This window comes from Prinia subflava, chromosome 8 (assembly GCF_021018805.1).
Source record: "Prinia subflava isolate CZ2003 ecotype Zambia chromosome 8, Cam_Psub_1.2, whole genome shotgun sequence".
Taxonomy (NCBI): domain Eukaryota; kingdom Metazoa; phylum Chordata; class Aves; order Passeriformes; family Cisticolidae; genus Prinia; species Prinia subflava.
Genome location: NC_086254.1, coordinates 29,658,359 through 29,678,120, shown reverse-complemented (window position 1 = coordinate 29,678,120; position 19,762 = coordinate 29,658,359). Strand labels below are relative to the sequence as shown.

The 19,762-nt window shown below is 57.7% G+C and overlaps 1 protein-coding gene across 1 annotated transcript; it reads right to left on the bottom strand.

The window, feature by feature from the left end:
- Window positions 1-926: 926 nt before the first annotated feature.
- Window positions 927-17,804, bottom strand: DNMT3B (DNA methyltransferase 3 beta). Its single transcript, XM_063404478.1, has 21 exons — window positions 17,691-17,804; window positions 16,900-16,976; window positions 16,190-16,467; window positions 12,467-12,593; window positions 11,685-11,791; window positions 10,403-10,486; window positions 9,743-9,931; window positions 8,491-8,649; window positions 7,674-7,781; window positions 6,820-6,961; window positions 6,369-6,497; window positions 5,895-5,939; window positions 5,505-5,584; window positions 5,109-5,221; window positions 4,546-4,729; window positions 4,224-4,308; window positions 3,563-3,801; window positions 3,313-3,403; window positions 2,963-3,111; window positions 2,246-2,331; window positions 927-1,085 (listed from the first exon to the last, which is right to left on the bottom strand). Exons 3-21 carry the CDS (start codon window positions 16,292-16,294, stop codon window positions 944-946), a joined length of 2,364 nt encoding a protein of 787 aa, XP_063260548.1. The 5' UTR covers window positions 16,295-16,467; window positions 16,900-16,976; window positions 17,691-17,804; the 3' UTR covers window positions 927-943.
- Window positions 17,805-19,762: the final 1,958 nt, after the last annotated feature.

Sequence of the window (19,762 nt, the reverse complement as noted above, 5' to 3'; positions counted from 1 at the left end):
GCATCCTACACGACATTAGGGGTGCATTAGAGATTTGAGGGTGCCATTGACCATTGTCCTTCCTGCTGACATACCACATTCATTTGGGAAATGGAAGCTCCAAGAACATTTCCTTTACAGACCCTGGAGCCCAAATCCTCCCTGCTCCAGTTACTGTGTAAGCTTTCAAACCATTCAGCAGGATTTTAAAATGCAAGGAAAGGGTTTAGATGCTTTAAAAAGGAAGTAGTGAATATTTGTAAACTACAACCAAACATATAAAACAATATTTCTTTAGTTCTAGCTAGAAAAGTAATTCTATCACCTCACAGTTCAGTTTCAGCTACATTCAGGTCTAGGAATCTCCACATTCTTATGTAATGCCTTAAAGCAGCAATAGACATTAAAACAACAAAATTAAATTTTATAAAAAAAATAAAAACAAAAACTATTTGGTTTCTGTATGATCCTGTGTTCAGTGTGTAACCTAAGCAGGGCTGCTGCTACGGTTTGGGGGTTTTTGGCAGTTACTTCAAGAGGTTTTGTTTGTTTAGGAAAAGCACCAATTCACTGTAGTTGAGGTTTGCCTGCAGCTCCCCGGCAGCTGCCCACACACTGGCTGCTCAGCAAGTGGTGACTTCCCGGCTCCGGGCTAAACCGGAATAGTTAATGCAGGATGAGACTCCAGTCTCATCAGCGATGCACAGAGCTTCGTGTGCTGGGTAATTAAAGCTTCGTCCATCATTTCCTACGTATCACTGTCAGTCCCTTTACAGAAGTTACCCTGCCAGGTTCTTTGGTTACAGACATTCCTCGGCTCTCCCGGCGGGGCCAGGCTGCCGTCCCGCGGCGCGTGGCCGGGGAGGGACGGGGCCGTGGCAGCCCGGGGGCCGTGCCCGTCCCTCTCCCGCCACAGCAGCGGTGCTGTGCGTCTTTACCAGAGAGACGAGGGACGCTCCGCTTGCTATTCGCAGGCAAAGTAATCCTTGAGCGGGGAGAAGAGGTGCCGGATGACAGGGACGTTCCACGACCCCTTCAGCAGCTTCTGGCGAGTCCCGCGGCTGATGTTGGAGACATCCGTGTAGGGGAGGGGGAAGCCAAAGATCCTGCAGAGGCAGGACGGGGTAGGTGAGGCAGAGCAGGAATCTCTTTGCCTGGGCAGCACCACTCCCAGGCCACCCAAAGACAATGAGCATTGGGAGTCTCCTGTGGGGAGGGGATTCAGCTCTCCAGACTGGAGCCCCAAGCAGTGTCAGCATTCTGGATGGGGCCAGGCTGTGGCTTCCCACCATCCCCAGTGCCCTCCACCATTTCCTGGCAAGGCTCCTGTGCCTGGGCATTCCCACCTGCCTCTGCTCAGCAGCACCTCTGCAAGCATTGCCTCAGGGCTACTCCATGGGGGTAGGACTGAGTAGCTCTGGGTAGCTCTGAGTCATGGGCTGAGCACTTCCCTTACAATCAGATGAAAGTCCAAGAGCCATTTCACATGACAAAGGCTTGGAATTGTTATTTTACTTTCAAATGCCTTCAGCTCAGTGTTAACTCCAACAAATACTGGCAATTTAAATATAAGCAAACAAAACTATTTAACCCCAGTCTTGTGTTTACTGGCCAGAAGCATCGACGGTGCAAAACCTTCAGGTTACTTGGTGTGCAGGACTGCCTGTAATTGGATTTATCTACTTCTGTTGTGTTTTGCCATGAATTCAGGGTGCTATGGGATGTGAAGTGTGGAGCTGGGTGCACTCAGTGCTTTGCCACAGCAGCTGCTGGCTCCAGTGTGAGCTTCCCCACACCACCCACCACAGCTACAGAGGCAACTCAAGTTCCCTGCTCCATAAATGCACAACCTTGGCACTGACCAGGGCACAGGGCTGCCATACAGCACCCCCACATCAGCCTGGGCCGTACCCCAAAGGCAGCCCACGATGTGTGCACCCACAGCCAGACCCACCAACAGCATCCTGAGCAAGCCCTATCACTCCTCCCTTTAAAACCTTCAGGACCAGGGCAGGGGATGCTGCTACACCTCTCCCCCCCAGTCTCATCACTGCTTATTAGTAAGTGCATTAATTATCATGTGCACATCACTGCAGGGAAGCTGCCTCGTGCAGGAGCTGTGCTCCTCACTCCCAGGAGCTGGGCTTAGAGCCAGGGAGACAAAAAAGACAAAAAAACCCACCAAACCAAAACCACACGAATGGCACTACATAACAAACCAAAACTACCATGAGAGATCCAAGAGGACAGCAGACTGACTGGTTACCTGTCCATCCCAGGGAGGTTGCCCCAGAAGTAACGAGCTCGGTGGGCAGCTGATATCTTGATTGCATCAATCATAACTGGGTTACACTGGGGGCCAAAAAGAGGGGAAATAAAAGTTAGGGGAAGTGTTGGCTTGATTCTCTCCTTCATGGACAGCCCTTCCCACTGCACTGCAGGAACTTAAGTCTTCAGCAAATCCTCAAAATGATGTATCTCCCACAAACCCTGTTTCAACCAGAGAACCTGGTGGCCACGAGCTCTCAGGTCATGGCCATGGCCAGCAGCTGTTGACCACCACAGGGTGCTCAGTGCTGGTTCCATGGATCAGGATCAGGACTGTCAGCCTTCAGTGGTGATTTTACACCAGTGGTCCCTGCTGCCCCACAACCCATCCTGGCTACCACAGAGTTAAAACTCCTTCCCAGGCCCTGACCCTCCCTTTCCCTAGAAATAACATGCATTGCTGGGAACAGATGCTTTCTGCAAGGCTGGCAAAACCCATCCCCCAGAGGGCTAGTGCTTGGGTTTCACCTGATGAAAGCCAGAGGGGGAGGATTCAGAGCCAAGACTAAACTTGATTCCTCGGCATGTGCAGGGGGTTTTCCAGCATCTGGGCCACAGGAAACCATAGCCAGACCCTCACACCCAGAACACCCTGCACAGCCCAGCAAATGTCACCTGCTCCAACGCCTTTCCCACAGCTGTCAGCAATCCCTACCTCCAGAAACCGGGAGATGTCCCTCTTGTCGTTGATCCTCATGGCCACCACATTCTCAAACATCCAGAAGAAGGGCCGCTCCTCGCCTGCCTTGGGACGAGCGTAGTTGAGCAGGTGGTAGAACTCGAAGAACAGCCTGCCAGTTCCTTCTGTGAGGAGAAAGACCAGCTGGGGCACACGGTGTGGGGCTGAGGGGCCTGGCTGCCCTCCCCACCAAGACTGGTATGGAGACAGCCCACCACCAATACAGTCTGGGGCTGAAACCACTTCTCCAGGCTGTAAGGTGGCTCCACACCCCAGGAACATCCCAGGTTATGCAGCCCAGCAGAGGCAAAGCAAAGCAGCCTTACCAAACAGCGCCTTCCTGGTTGGATTGACAAGGGAGACATCATCACAGGGGCTTCCACCGATCACCAGGTCAAAGGGACCCCACTCCTCAATCTACAGAGAACAGACAATCCAGACCATTAGGAGATGCCACAGAAACGGGTCTCTCCTCCCCAGTGGGGCAGGGCACAAGCTGGTCCCAGAGCTGGTGGGGTGAGAGCCATGCCCCCCATGGTGCCAAGTCCCTCAGGCTCCCACAGAAGCAGAGCTCACGTTTCTCTTGGTTATGTTCCTGACATCGTGCACGTAGGTGATGTTGCCCTCGGGCCGCACGGTGCTGGCAGCAATGGGGTTCTCGCAGATCTCTGAGGCAATGTACTTCTCCACTTGGATGCCCAAGTCCTTCAGCACCGTGTACCCTGCCAACGGACAGAGGTCTGAGGTGGCACTGCTCTCCTTAGCCTCCAAGTCTCCTTCATCAGCACCGCTCGATGTGGCCGCTCCTGGATTTCCTGGGTGGGTGTAGTCAAAGAGCACTTCAGGGTGAGTAAACTTTTATTTGACTTATTCCTGTAGGCACATTTGCTCCCAGAAAGCAGAGTGCCAGAGCTGAGAGAACTGAGCCAAACCAGTTGCCCTCAGGCACTTCACAGGTTACTGGTGTCCCCACAGCTCTGGCTTCTCAGGGAACCAGCCACCCCAGATCACACTCATGAACACCTGTGAGGTGCCCACACATGCCCTCCCCCTCCATCCCTCCCCTCCTCCAGAGCCCTGTCCAGCAGGAAAGAAGACCCTGCCCTCATCCCTCTTCTGATGGGATCTCCCTGCTTTCACCCCCTCCTCCCCACCATGCTTTTAGAGACAGGTTTGAGCCCGTGGAATGATCCATCCCCAATGGCCAGCGCCAAGAGCTGCCCAGCAGCTGCCTCACCTGTTGCCACCCCATCGAACAACGAGAGCACTCGAATTGGTCTCCTCTTTGCTGGAGGAACTGTTGGGTAGATTTTGGGTGCAGCCTGCAATGGAGACAGCCATGAAGCCCCAGCCCTGGCAGTGCTGCATTGTCCCAAAAGGCTCTGAATGCAGAACTTCAGGAAAGCATCTGTGGGACCAAGAGCCTGGCACCCTTGGAAAGGGTGGATGAACAAGACCAAGGCAGAGGGAAGAGGAAGAAGTCCAGGTTGCTCTCTGTGCCCTCAGTGACCCTCTTCCCCACGTCCCAGCACACCGGGCTCCCTGCCCACAGCCCTTACATATTCCTGTCCCTTGTCACTGGTGAAGAAGTCCTGCAGGCGGGTGTTCCAGTCCTGCCGGCGCTGCAGCACGCCGTGGTTCTGCTGGGGCTGGCACATGTAGCAGTTCCAGGGCTCCTGCTCTTTCACTCTGTTCGACGTCCCTCGCCCCACCAGCACATCCAGACACTCCACACAGAAGCACCTGCCCAAAGCACAACAGCTAGTGCTTATCACCCCAGCAACCCTTTTGGGTCACCCCAGCTTCTCCTGGAGTCTCCCCTGCCATGCACAGGAGCCCCTACCATTTTATAGGATATTTTCCCAGGCAGTACACCCTGGTTTTTAGGGCTGATAACAAAAGCTGGTGACCAGGGCATGGGTAAGTCTCCTGCCAACCTCCACAGGGCTTATTCAGGTGATACCTGGCTCAGTAGGGCAGGTAGGCTGTGTTGGGATATGCTGCATAGCAGCCAACTGGGGAGAAGCACAGCCCCTGCCCAGGATCATGGAGGACCCTGCTTCCAGCAGCTCCCTGGGAATGATGCCAAGCCCTCAGCCCCAGGAGCGGACACGGGGCTCACCTGCAGCAGCTGGTGTTGCTGCAGAGCAGCAGCTCCTTGCCTGCACAGCAGACGGTACAGTAGGACTGGTACCCATCTTCATCATACATGTAGAAGTACTCCAGGAATCTATCCTAGCAAAAGGACATCCAGGAGCAGAGAAGGACAGAGGATCAGCAGCTGTGCTCAGAGGGTGGAGAACAGAGGTTTGCACCATTCCCAGTACACGATGAGAGCTCAGAGGTGCTCACACCTTTGATGTTTCAGGTGTTGAGATCACGCTGAGAGACAGCCCCATGAGGACACAGAATGTCCAGGACCTGGCACAGCCAGCCCCTGTTCCAGCAGCACTGGCTGGACCCCAGCCCCATCCTCTGAGCCCAGGCTCCCCCTCAGCCCCAGCACAGCAGCACTTACCCTGCAGGTCTGGCACAGGCCCCCCTTGAACAGTGGGTGGAAGATGGCCGGGTTCCTCCTCCCGCAGGACAAACAGCTGTCTGTGGGACAGAGAGAGCTGCACTCAGCCAGGGCAGGGACCTCTTACACCCCACCACAGGCTGCAGAGGCTTGAGCCTCCCCTTGCAGCAGTGTCTGGATACAGCCTGCCCTCAGAACTGCATCCAAACAGGCCCTTGGAACTGCACCCAGACGTGGCTGTGGCTCCCCATGGAGCATCCACACAGTACCCTCAGCACCCACAGCACCTTCCCCCTCCTACATGGTGTAGTTGAAAAGGGGCCCACGAGCCCAGCTGAGCACCCCCAGCACATCACACCTCTTCCAAGGAGAGACAGGGCCAGCGTTTACCTTCCAGCTTCCCGCTGTCTTTCGTAACTTCGGAAACCATTTGCTCTTTATAAAATTGAAAAGAAGAAAATAGAAAAAAAAAGATATATTATTCCTTATGTGACAAACTCTAAATGCACTCTGCTTACAGGTGCCTTATTCTTGCATTAGACCTACTCCAGCTTTGCTGAGCGATTTTGGTGCAAAACCCACATCCTTTCTATGATGGAGATATTACTGCATGGAGATGTGATGGAGGTATGGTCACATCTCCTAACTGAGCCACTAGTGAGGCCCAGCCCATGTCTTACAGTTGGATTTCCTGGTGTCTTGTAAGGCACAAGTCAGCACCACTAGACCACAAAAAGCTTTTGCCTTCAGAAACCAGGCTCATGGTCCCTGGGAAGAGCCAAGCCCTTTTCCAGAACGGTTTCCCAGTGCTCTCAGGGTGCACGGCCCAGGCCAAGGCACTCCCCAGCTCTCTGTGTTCGTTACCTCGGGTCTGGTCTTCTTCCACACGCTGCTCCTTGCTGTTGTTGCAGGGGTAGGTCTTCAGCCTCTTGGTGGGGGGACACTGCTCAAGGGACACCACCTCCTCTGTCCCATTTTTCAGCACACGATTCTCTGCAAGGAAAAGGAACCTCCTTAAGGACAAGCCTCCTTCCAAGCAATGCCACCTCTCATCTCACCCACAGCAGAACCCCTCCTGGCCATCTGTGACCCCACACATGGCACAAGGCTCTGCCAGGTCCAACCTCATGGGGCTTGGAGAGTGCTTTGCTCCAGCTTTTTGCAATGCCACAGAGGGGTCCCACTGAGAAGCCCCAGAATCACCTTGGGACTGGACTGGCATGGCCACAGCACAGGGTGAGCAGGCTCAGCCAGGGCCAGCCCCCAGTGGCCACTGCCCCCACCAGCCCCCAGCCAGCCAATGCCACCACCTCACCTGAGCCTTTGGGTGGCCGCAGTCCCTTGAGCCCCAGGGGTTTGAATCCAGTGATTGCCCACTCGATCATGGGCTTCAGCTGCTCCTCCAGCGACTCCCTGGGGCCAGTTGTAAACGTCTTCCCCGAGCGGCTCCGGGCAACCTGATGAGGATGGGCAGCAGGGAACAGGGTGACAGGGTGGTCTCTGTCAGGGGAGCAGCCACAGCCTGCCATGGCCTCAGCCCCAGACCCCTCCCCACACAACACACACACACGTGTGGCTTGGTGACCCCAGGACAGTGGCAGCTGATGGATTCCCGCTCTGGGTGTGCCCTTGGCCACACTCTGCTGCCTCCATCCCTGCAATGAACCCATCTGTCCTCCACCAGCCCCAGTGGAGTCAGAAGCAGGGAAAGCCCAGCCACAGCTCTTCCCCAGATTCTGCTCCCTGGCAAGTGGGAGAAGGAAAAGGCAGAAGAGGTGCCTGTGGGTCTGCAGCCGCATATGCTGACATGTGACGCATCCCTTGGATAGGGGCTGGATTCACGGTGCTCAGCACCAGCCCTGACTTCTGAGGGCATCTGGCACTGACTTGGGACGCCTCTGGCCAGCTTGGCACTGCCCTGCTGCCATGATGCTGCCAGGTCCAAGCCCTTACAGGGAACCTGGCCTGGCATTCTGGAGCAGTGAGACCCTGGAGCAGCAGTAGCTACCCCTAAACCCTCAGGATAAGCAGAGTCTGGCCCCACAGCTGCACTTGGAAATAATGTCAGCAGTGAAAGGAGAGGTTTTATTGCATCCCATCCCACTGGCCCCCCAGCCCAGCTGGGTCAGCAGGCACCTCCTCACCAACCCACCCACCCCTGGTGGTTACCTCCAGGGCGTGGTAAATGGCACGGCGGTAGGACACCAGCTTGTTGAACGTGGAGGAATTGAAATGCTGCCTAAAGGCCATCAATCCCACCAGTTTGTCTGCAGAAACCTGGGAGAGGGAACCAAGATTTCACCTGTGAGATGGGAATTCCCTGCTTGGCCACATCCCCCCAGCCCTGAGTAGTCCCCAGATCCAGCACTGTGGCCAGCTTTGCCAAGAGCAGCAGCGTGACAAGGATGAGTGGGCTGCACCCTCTGCTGGCACTGCTGGCGTGACACCAGCACAGCACTTCCTCCTGCCTGCCTGCAGCAGGGGAGGGGTTGGATGCCAGGAAAAGGTTCGTGCTTGGGCACTAGAACAGGCTCCCCAGGGAAGTGGTCATGGCACGAGCCTGACAGAGCTCAAGGAGTGTTTGGATGACATTCTCGGGCATATGGTGGGATTTTAGGGCTGCCCTGTGCAGGGAAGGAGTATGACTCGAAGATCCATGTGGGTCTCTGCCAACCCAGCATACTCTGATTCTGTGAGGGTGATGGGACTCTGAGGGGACATCCCTCTCCAGGCAAGGAGTTAGAGGGGAAGCTCTGGAGCATGGACAAAACCCTGTGAAGTGGCCAGGCAGATGTCCCCATGTCTGGATGCTATCACCAACCTACCAGTCATTAGTTACAAACACCAGAGCCATGAAAATCTGCCAGGACCTGGCTATGCTTAACACTGGAAGGGGAGGCCTGGGAGGCTGCAGGAGCACAGCCAGCCTCAGGAGTGGGGCAGAAATGTGCAGGGAAGGGTGTTCTGGGCTGGGCAGCAGGCTTACCTCGGAGAACTTCCCGTCTCCAAACCACTGCACCCACCGCATGCCCGACACTGCCTGGCGCTTGGCCGTGGCTCTGTGGGAGACAACGATCGCAGGCCACCAGGAAAAACCTTTGATCTTCCCCCAGACGAGCTCCCCAATTCCAAACTCCTTCCCATCCTGAAAGCACAACACAACAGATCAGCCAAAAGTACAAACTCCCCATTTTGTCTGGGCAGTTGCATAGGAGAGCTCTGGAGCACAGGGGACAGCCCTGGTATGTTGCCATGTGTGTCACATGTGTGGAACCTCTCTACAAAAAGTGCAGCCCCTCCCTCAAGCACAGGGCCAAGCCATTCTGCCCAGCAGCCCTGGATCCCAGCCTTGATCCACGCTGAAGCTTGGTGGGGAGTCCTCTGTGTGCCAGTCCCGTGCTGAGCCCGTGCCTGGCTCCCGGTGTGGTGCATGCTCCATCCTGCACAGCCCACCTGGCACCGGCCCCGTGCGTGTCCACTCCTGCCTGCCCCTCCAGGGTCTCTGCAGTCATGGGGAAGCCTCGCACCAAGGTTGTTCCCTGGCTGCCCTCAGCACAGGGCAGCCCCTTCACTGGGCTCACAGCTCAGCCTGTGTTGAGTGGCTGCACCCCAGGGAGAGGACACCCACCCACCCTCCTCTTGCTCCTACTGGGGAGAGCAGGAAATGTGGCAGAGCAAAAAAGGAGAAGAAAAAGAAGAGCCAAGAATTTTGGTGTAACCTGTCACAGGCCATGCTGTGCACAGCAAGGCACCTCACAGGAGCAGTCACCTCTCTGCCTGCAGAGCCCTCCTTCCCAGCTTTGTTCTGCAATTAGGTACTTAATTATGCAGCAAGATGCAATTGCCCAATTCCTGCAAGTCTGGGGCCCTGCCCTGTGGCCTGCAGGCACCGAATCCTGCTCTGCAGCCCCAGCAGCTTCAGTTCTTTCCAGCATCCCTGACAGAAATGTTTTCTGCACATGCAACTGCCTGTCTCAGCAGGGCATGGCACACAGCATAGGCATGTGTGTCTCGGGGGGCCCATGAGTGGCACCAGTGGCAACTCGGTGGGGCTGGTCCCCAAAGCACCCAAGTCTGATAGATGGAGACAGCCCAGCACCATCACACCCCAGGCATGCAGGGAAGGGTGGGCAGGAGAAACAGCACTGAGGTTTCCAGTTTGTTTTGGGACAAGTCACAGAGGTTCATCCTTCCCCACACCATCCTGGGCACAGGAGCAGAGCTCAGCCCCTCCGTACCTGGTATTCCAGCGCCATGGCCATGTCTCTGCTCTCCGAGTCCTCTGCCCCCAGCTCAGCAGAGCCGTTCTGCCCCTCCTGGGAGCTGCTCCCAGACAGTGTGCTGCTGCTCCGGGACGAGTCCTGGGAGTCCTCCTCCGTCAGGTCGATGGTCACAGGTGTGGACACGGCTGAGCGGCGCCTGGAGCTCTGCACGGCAGAGGCAGAGGGGCACGAGTGCAGCAGGGAGAGGGACAGGGGAACAGAGACCTGCCCCACATCCCCCCCATTCCCCACATCACACCCAGCCCTGTGCCATGCCCCAGCCCTGCAGTCGGGATCGGGGAGTGAGAGCATCACTGCAGCCATGAATAGAGAGGAGTGCCCTTAACGGGCTGTCTGCAGGAGAACTGCTCTGCTTTTACCTGCCAGACCCACAGCAAATGGTGCACCACTGCCCCCTCCCATTCTCCTTTCCCAAATACACCCCAGGGTGCTCAACACACCCTGTTCATACCAGGGGCAAGAAATAGCACATAAACACACCCCCTTCAAAGGGGAAACTGAGGCATGGGGAGGCTACATCGTCTCTGAAGACACTTGACTGGGGCACAGCAGCAGTGCAGGTCTCTGGAGCCCCAGGGAAGCCCCAGGGAAGCCCTGGCCCAGCCAGACCCTCACCCGCACAGGAGTTGGCAGGTCCCTGAGAGTCTCCACACTGCGTGCTGGTTCCTTGATCCGCATCTCGTGCCGGGTCCGCCCTGCCTGGAACATGAGGCAGAGGGTGGGCTTCTGCCTGAGGGTGGGCTCCTGCCTGAGGGTGGGCTTCTGTCTGAGGGTGGGCTTCTGTCTGAGGGTGGGCTTCTGCCTGAGGCTGCTCTCCCACCCAGCACTGCCCCAGGGCTGTACCTGCTACCAGAACAGAGGGGTGCCCCAGCGTGGGTGCCCTCCTCACAGGGGGACAGGGACAGACTGTGCCTCATGGGGCTGAGCACCACGGGCAGTGCCTTGGGAAAGGTGAGAGGAAGCAGATGGATGCTGGAGGCACCTTGTGCTGAGCCCCTTTTGGGGAACTTTCTGCTCCACAGCATTTCTGCAAGGCTCAGGAGCCTCCCTGCTGCAGCCCACTGCACTCAGCATGACAGAGAGAGCAGCAGCCACAGCTGGGAGGACTGGGATGCCAGGAGAACCACAGACCACAGCATAGCACCTGTCCCAGGCATGGACCCACTTACACACCCTGGATGCTCTCACATTCCCGTGGGTGCTCTTTCCCACAGTCAGCCCTGCAGCAGCACCCAGGGCAGCCTTTCCCTGGTGGTCACAGTCACAGTCCAGCTTGGACTTGTTTCCTGCACCCAGCATAACAGAGGTTCAAAATGAAATGAGATTTTTGCAGTGAAGAGCCCCTGAACTAAACATAGTGAGAAAGTTGAATTTTCACCCACTGGATTTATGGCTCTTTCTATTGGAAGCTGCCTAATCTCAGGCAGATCACCAACCTTAGTTTTAATTCTAACTCAAAACAATAAAGCCAGAAGGCAAAAATGCTTCCAGACCCTGGAGGTTTGTCAACCTAGTCAACAAAAGATGGTGGGTGAAATTGGGGTCCAGCCCCACAGCAGCTAAAGGCAGCTCACCCCAACAGTGGGAGGCATGAGATGCTTCTATCCATCAATACAGCCAAGACTTTAAAGAAAATATCAGCATAATAATAATTATTAGGTTGCTGTAACATGTAATGGGCCTTGCTGCATCCCACACCACCCCCTCCTACTGCTGTGGTATCATGAAAAACAGGAATTTAAAAATTAAAATATTACACTGGTGAGTATTGCATCCATCACTGGACTGTTCCTCTGGCACTGAGCACAAGAGAAGCCCACAGAGAAAGAGATGAGGATCCTGACACCAATTCTCCATCACAGACAGCCCCCAAAAAGCACCCTAGGTGTTCACTTACCCTCTGCACTGAGGCCAGATCAAGCGGCCAGGCCAGGTCTTCCTTGGAGAGGTCTCCATTGCTGTCCTTCTCCTTTTTCAGGGGCAGCAGCCCCAGGCCCCTGGATTCTGAGAGAGACACAGCAACCTCAGGCCCTACCTGGCCTGTTGAAATGTCCCTGCATGCCCCAGCCTCCCACTGCTCCCACAGCACGTCACGATTTGGAGACACCAAAACCTAATCTTGGATGAGAGCAAAGACAAGTGGTGTCCCCAGGGCTCCCCATGGTGGCACCACAGCCCCCGATCACCCACCTGTCCCTAAAACTGGGAGGGATTCGCAGCAAGCATGGGGACATTCTTATCTACTCCTTCGCTCCTGAAAGCTCAAGAGGCACAAGGAGGCCACACGCCAGCTCTTCAGGGCTTGTCACCAGGTCATTTAAGGCAGGACCTTGTGAACTCAAGAGATGGGATTTGGGAACCCTGACTGGACAATCCCTGGAGCAGCAATGTAGCCCCCCAGGTCAATGGCACCCCGCAGGCTGGAGGGGCTCCCCTGCTTTCCTCACTCCATGGAGGGTAAATTATCGAGGGGCAGAGTCAGCACCCCAGTGTGGCACCCATTTCACCAACCATACCACGGCCTGGATCACAGAATTCCAGTGAGGTCATGGAGGGACTGTGGCCACAGACACAACACTTCATCCCCCAGCAAGGCCCTGGGACAGAGACTGTGAGATCCCCCACCCTGTGCATCCTTGCACATCCTGGAGCACTCTGGGCTCAGCGTGGTGACCTCACCTGGAGTGCTGGGCTTCCCATTTGCCTCCAGTACAATGCCAGGATCATTGTCCCCGTTGATGAGGATCAGCTTTGCCCTACAGTCCGCCTCATCCTGCCCATGGCTCTTGTCCTTTTTCATGGTCTCCTGTAGAAGCCAGAATGGAAAGGATTTTCAGTTGTGCAAGGAAGCCCCAGGGAGGGCAAAGCAGACAGAGTGAGGTCCTTGAGCCAGCTTTAACTTCATGCCCTGAGCAGAGGGGTCTGACTGGAGATGTATCTAAAGGTCCTGGGAAATAAAGGGCATTTGCACATAACCTGCACACAAATGTGGTGGCCCCAAAGATCAACCAGCTCCATCTAAAAGAGCTCCCAGATGCAACCCACTTATCCTTAGGGAACACCAGATTTTCCCCCAACATCCGTATGCTGGCTCGGAGCTGCCGAGCCCCAGCTCACCCTGACAGACCTGTCTGGAGGGGAGTTGCACCTGCTGGCCACCCTGTAGAAACCAGGGGACAGCCCACCCCTGGGGACAGCCCACCCCTGGGGACACAGCCCACCCCTGGGGACAGCCCACCCCTGGGGACACAGCCCACCCCTGGGGACACAGCCACCCCTGGGGCAGTGGCCTCCCCAGAGGTGGGTGGGCTGTTCCTGCAGCAGCAGGACAGGCAGCCAGCCCGCCATGGGGGGCAAAGTCCTGGAGCCTGCATTTAACTCTCCCGGGGAGAGAAAACTCCTCCTGCCCTGCTCTTGGCCTCAGCTCCCCCGCCCAGGGTGAAGGGGCAGAGCAGGGGGCTGTGCCACAGCACCCCAGCACTCCCTGCCCTGGTGTCCCCCTGCAGAGCTGAGCCTTGCTTGCTGCCTCTCCCTTGGGTGCCCTCCCTGGCTCCTGTTTCCTGAAGTGGGAGCTCCCAGCTCTCCCAGAGGCACCCAGGTGCCATGAACTGTGCTGCCTCACTGCCGGGCTGTGGGTCTGTGCTGCAACTTGCCTCTTCAGCAGCACAGTCATTTCAGCAGCACGCAACTCAAGAGCTGAGGCGCTCTCAGGGCTTTGCCCACCTACAGCCCTGTTAGGAAGCCAAAGCAACACCCCCTTCAGCCCCAGGGAGACCCCAGCTCCAGCCCACTGCCTCTTCTACACCACTCTTGTTCTGCATCGCCTCCAACCATTGCCCTAACAATTGAGATTTCTGCTTTGAAATCATCTGTCAGCACCTCTGACAAACAAAGACCATTTGGAGTTCAATGTTTTGGATGCAGAGGGCCGAGTCAAAAACCTGGTAACACTTAAAGGAAAACAGGTGTCCAGCGGCCACCTCCACAGGCAGAGGCCCCGAGCACACACTGCCTCCCCCCTCGGCAAAGGGAGGAGGAGAGGAATGGCACCAGACACTGCATAACCCCCCCAGCTGTGTGGCAGAAATCCCTCTGCTGCAGCACATCTGCTCCCAGACCCGGCAAACAATTCCTGGGAGCTGCCCAGACTCGCCGCCTGCCCCCGGCCCGGGCGGATGGTCCCACATGGCCCCAGATGCTCCAGGATGCAGCAATCCACCACGGCACAGCACAGCCAGGGCAGGGTCAGCTCCTCCTGCTCTGCTCCCCCTCCCCAGCCCACAGTGCTGCAGAGCAGCAGCAGCTTGGACTGGCAGCAATGCCGCCACCAAAACCAGCAAAATTGATCAAAAAAAGTGAATCCCCCTTGGGAATCCCTACAGGGAGGTGTTAGACATGCTCTGCCAGCATGAGGGTGATCTGAACCAGAGGGTACAAGGAGATGGAACTGGGGAGATGAGGCAGGTAAGATTTAGGGAGGATAGAAGCAGGCAAGGATATCTCCAAGCCTTCCCAAACATCTGCACCCACAAAACTCCACTGGGCCCCTTAGACGACCTCTATATTCATTCCTTTATCAGGAACCTGAGTCCAGGAAGTTCAAACTTGCACTTCAAAATGGCTTTTCCTTTCTCAGCCCCCAGACTGCCTCATGTCCAGCACACCAGGCAAGGGTGTCCTGTCAGCCTAGCACTGGGAGGTGAAGGGTGAAGGTGACACAGCGGCCAGGTGTCCCCAGGGACACAGCCAGGACTGAACACTTGATGCCCCAAGCTCAGCTTTGCCACACGCTTAGGGAGCTCCCACGTGGGCCTTTATTCCAGTTATAAAGTGAGAAAAAAAGGGTCATCCCTTTTTTTCCATCCCATCCCTCGCTGGCAGAGCAGAGACCCACAGGTCACTGTGGGTCTGTGGCACAAGCCTCAGGCCCTGTCGTGAGTGCAGGCACATCAGCTCCCTGCTTGGTCTGTGCCTTTCTCCAGCTGCACTGCTCAGGATCACTCAAGGACATCCCATCACCATCCTCTGACAAGAAAGGGAACAGCACGTCATGGCACAAACTGCTCGTTAAGAGTCCCTCTCCCAAAATCCTAATCGTATGCAGCAGGACTGCAATTCCCATCCCTTCTCCTGCTGTTTGCACCAAGTGCTGAAGCCAGACAAGCCCACCCCGCTGCCCACTGACCACCAAGGGTCCCCTGCAGGAGCCTCATCCTTGCGAGCTCACCCCCTCCTGCTGCTCGGGAGGAAGGCTTGGCTCTTTGTCCCCACCTCCCCTTGCAGAAACACACCAACATGTGCACTTGGGGCATTAATAATAGGAAACAGAGCACTGCCCTCACATGTGCTGGCTCATGGGAGACCAACCCTGCGGTGTTTTTGCATTGCCCAGCGCCCTGCAAACACACCGGGTGCTCCACAGTCATGCAGTCCAGATGAGAATCCATGAGGAGGCAAATGTAGAATTCCAACTCCATTGCCAAAAGCTCCCTAAGAGCCCAGCACCACCAGCAGCCCCAGCACTGCCTGGTGACCAGGACGTGCCCTGCAGCCAAATCCCACCGAGAAGACAATGAACCCGCTGACTCCACAGCCCGCCCTCGTTTTGCAATACCAGTTTCTTTAAGATTTGCCAAACTGGTTAAAGACCATGCCACAGTATTAACTGCTTAGAGAGAATTCTGGTCCCTGCCTGGCCACGACTGCCGGCTACCCTGGAGTGGGCAGAGCAGAGTGGGCAGGATGGCCGGGCTCACCTGGCAGAGAGGGCAGGGTGGGCAGGGCTCACCTGGCCAGGCCTGCTCTGGACTGGACCCCTGCCCCTGCACACGGGGCTGCTCCTCCAGCCTGGCTCAGGCGCGTTTCAGTTTTCCTTACTGGGAAAACAGGCTGCCCTGTTATCAGGTGCATGTCCCCAGGAGGTGGGGAGGTTTCGGACTTTGCCTCCAGACGGGGGCATGCATATCAAAAGGCTGGAGGGAAGCTTTACCCATGGCTGGGATGGAGCCATAGCCCAAGCCCTGTTTGAATAACAAAAAGAAATAAAGGACCCTAATGGCCGGGCTCGCTCTGGGCTCCGTGCACACTAATGGCCTTTAAGTCTCCCCAAAACGAACATTTCCCTCTAATCCTGGGAAGAAAGGAGTTGCTGGGTTGGCAGTTCCGTAAGAAAGGCGCCGATTTCGCAGATGTGCTGGTTGGGAAGGGCAGGGGGCGAAGGGCAGGCTCCCCCTGCCCGCTTCCTGTGCCTGGCCCCTCCGCTCCCCGCTCCGGCACTTCCCTCCATTTCCCCCGGTTTCCTCCTGCCCCGCTCCGCTCCCCCCGCAGCCCTCGGCGCCCACCGCGGCTCTCCCCGCTGCCTCTCAGCAAAGCCGGGTTAAAGAAAAGAAACAAAACACAAACCGGCCCCTCCTCTCCCAGCGCAGACCAGGCTGGAGACTTCTCCCGGACAGCCACCATCCCCGCCAAGCGCTGCTCCAGCTGCTCCGGGCTCTTTACCATGTTCATCCCGGAGGGGTCCCGCCGGGCCGAGCCCCCCGGCGAGGGGCAGGGGCTGCCGGAGGGCAGTACCTGGGGGCTGTGGGCAGGCCTGGAGGCTTTGGGGGCTGTGGGGGCTCTGGCGCACAGGTGAGTCTCGCTCAGAGTCTTCTCTCCGGAGTCGTCACCGCTTCATTCTCCCCCTGAACAAGAGGACGTAAAGATGACAATGACACTTCGCTGTTCCCATGGCCTCCCGTCAAGCCCTATGCAGCCCCCTGAGGTGGGACTGGGATACCCGGCCTCACTCTTCCTCAGATGAATAAAAATTGGGAAACTGGAAACTGACGCAGGAAAGGAGAGTTACTAGTACTGCTCAAGGCAGCACGCTCCAGCCATCCCCTCCTTGCCTTCTCCCGTTCCCAGGGAGGTCGCTGCAGGACCACCTCTACCCCAGGACCACCCCTCGCCCAGGGGTCCCCCCGCCGCTCCCCTCTCCCGGCTTCCCGGGGCTTGTGCCCCACGCTGGGGCCACTCCGAAGAGTTCATTCCTCCTCCTCCGATGATCCCTTCTCCCCGGAGGCTCTCCCGGGCTCGGCAGGAGGCGGATGCCAGCACAGCGCTCCGCTCCATACCTGCTCCGGCCGCCCCGTCCTTCCGGATCGGCCCCGGGGAGGCTTCGCGCCCGAGGCGCCGCCGGGAACCTCTTTTCCTGCCAACAGAGAGGGAAGATGCACTGTCAGATCCCCGACCGAGAACCGAAAACAAAGGTGTTCGGCCCAGGGCAGCAGCGCCACCGTGTCCCGGGACCCGGCAGCTCCCCACGGTGCCCCCGGCCTGGAGGCGGCGCTGCCCGGGACGACCGAGCCGGGCAGGGGCACCACGGCCCCCCGAAGCACCCCCAGCCTCGCAGCCATCCCTGGCCGTAGGAGCGAGGGGACCCTCCCGCCGCAGCCTCCGGTTCAGCCCCGGCCCGGCCCCGCGGGTCGCGGGGGGTCCCGCACCGGCCCCGCCGTGACAGTCCCGGGACGCGCCCCCGGGGCTCGCGGCGCCTCCGCGGGAAACTCCGAAAGTTGCGACGGGACCGGAGGGGTGGGCGGGACCAGAGGGACTTAAGGGACCATGCCCGAGGCTGTGGGAGCAACGATCCCCCAAAAACGCCCCAGAGCCAAGTGCCGGCAACAAGTGGCGGCGGGCCCACCACCCCCTGCCCTCTGCCGAGCCCCCGCGGCGAAGCCGCGAGTCCCCGGTTACCGGGGCCGCCAGACCGGCCGGGGCGCTCCCGCCGCCGCGCTCCGGTGTGCCCGGTGCCGCCTTCCCCTCCCGCCTCATTGTCCCCCGCCACCGCTGCGGACAACAAAGCCGCCCACGAGGATGTGCCACGGCTCCGGCTCGGACCCTCCGGTCCCCCCGGTCCAGCGCTCACCTGCGCCGCGGCGGGACGCGCCGTCCAGCGGGGCCGCGCCGCCGCTCGCCACTGCCCGCGCCCCGGCCGGCCCCCGACAGCCCCGCGCTCCGGTTACATGGCGCTTTAACCCTGCCCGTGCTGGGCAGCCCCTCCTCCTCCTCTTCCTCCTCCTCCTTCACCGCCCCATGGCGGGGGAGGGGAGCGCGGGGCCCGCACAGCCACCGCACCCTCCAGGACCCCCAAGCCCATCGGGCGCGCAGCCCTCGGAGTTCCGCATTCCCCCAGGGCCCGCATCCCCCGGGGCGCCACATCCTCCCCCACAGCGACTCCACATCCCCCGGTGCCCCAATGTGTCCCATCCGCTGCCCCACATCGCCTGGCACCACCGCCTAGTGCCCCACATCCTCCTCGCCTCGGCTCCCCACATGTCCTCCCTGGTGCTCTGCATCACCTCCGCGGGGCTCAGCATCGCTCTCCAGGGGCTCCACATTCCTCTGGTGTCTCTCACCCTCCCGAGGCTCCCCACCCCTGGTACCCGCCGGCATCCTGGTATCGCCTCCACTGCCCGGCATCCCCCAGGATTCATCATTTCCCCGGGGCTGGGCCCTCGGAGCCCCACGCAGCTCAATCCTCGAGGCAGAGAAGCCTCCCTTGGCACCCCGAGGCCGGGCAGAGCCCTTGCCCACCGAGCCACCACTCTGCCCCCCGGTTTCCAGCAGCACCGTGCCCCACACAGCCCCATGCAGCACAACCCCGTGCAGCGCAGCGTGAGCAGACAAAGCCTCACAAGTTTTACACTCAGTTTTTGTTCGGTCTTTCCCATCCAGAGGCAGACACTGGCAGGGCTGCGCCGGGGCCAGGGACACAGCCCGCGCCTCTCCTGCCCCAGACAAAGCATCCAGAGTCCACGTGGGGTATAATCTTCCCTGCTCGCCTGCTATTACTTCTAGGTTCAGCAGAAAAGTGCATAACAGTAAGAAAAGGAATATGATTATCCTGGTGTGAGAGAAATGAGCTTTCAAGGTCAGGAGGAAATCTTAGTTAGCAAAAGTGTCTGAAATCTGCAGGACCAGCCCCAGGCCTGTACGGCAGGTTCCCCCAAACCACACCTCCATCCCTGCAGAACACAAGCATGAAAAATTTGGCAGCAAATGTGAAAAATGCTCTGCAAGTGAACAGGAGGAGCTGAGAAATCCACTCTGAATAAGCCCTTGAGGGTACTAAACATCACCATTCAAACAAACATGCACCACATAAACCTAAAGCCAATTCGCAGCTCAGGCAAGTAGATTAAAACAAACAAATAGATTTTACTCCCATTTGTTTTCCCAGATTTAGGAAAGGGAAATGCTTTTGAGAGCTGTGCTCATGAGAGTTTCCAGGGCACTGTGAGGGTGGAATCAGCCCTTCCAGCATCCACGGGTTCCTCTCCCTTTCTACGGAAACCTTCCTGCTGCTGTTGGCCTCGCTGACCTGCCATCAATCTCCCGCCAGCTGAAACGCCCTCTTTCCCTCTCTGCCCCTCAGTTATCATTTAATTCAGGAGAGCAAGGCTCTGCAAAGTGCTTGTGGGAAAGGTCTGGTACCAGACAAAGCAGCTCTGGCAGACGATGAGCTGAAGCCTGATCCTTTGCCTGTCTGGGCTACACATACCACAGAGAGATGCTGAGAGTTTATTTCTTAACCATCAAGAGAATTTGTATGTCATTTCATGGGAAACAAGGTACCTCTACAGAGGAGTTTATATCCAGGCTCCTGCCACACATTCCAGGTACTTGCACCAGGCTCCCAGCAGCTCCTGTTGAGCTAGGGCTGGCACCAGCAGCCTCTGTCGGGAGAGCACCAAAGCAGCTCCCTCACTGCTCCCCACCAGCCCTGTGGCTTTCCAGCACAGAGCAGTGATGGGACACGGCTGTGTGGGCAAAGCTCCTCCACTCCAGAGCTGGAGCAGCTGCAAGGAGCAGGCAGCATGGCCAGGGGTCATGTGAGCAGGGAGAGAGAACTGGGGGCATAAGGTGCATGTCCTCTGCACACCATGCCACAGACACAGCCCTGCCCATGATGGAGGAAATCCCATCAGCAGCAAGGCT

What these genes read in the sequence shown, in the direction of transcription:
- DNMT3B (XM_063404478.1), bottom strand. Translation starts at nt 16,294, where the DNA reads ATGAACATGGTAAAGAGCCCGGAGCAGCTGGAGCAGCGCTTGGCGGGG. An exon ending in TGGGAAGCCCAGCACTCCAG is followed by an intron (nt 11,792 to 12,466) that starts GTGAGGTCACCA and finishes TGTCTCTCTCAG; the next exon opens with AATCCAGGGGCCTGGGGCTG. An exon ending in AACCTCCCTGGGATGGACAG is followed by an intron (nt 1,086 to 2,245) that starts GTAACCAGTCAG and finishes CTGCCTCTGCAG; the next exon opens with GATCTTTGGCTTCCCCCTCC.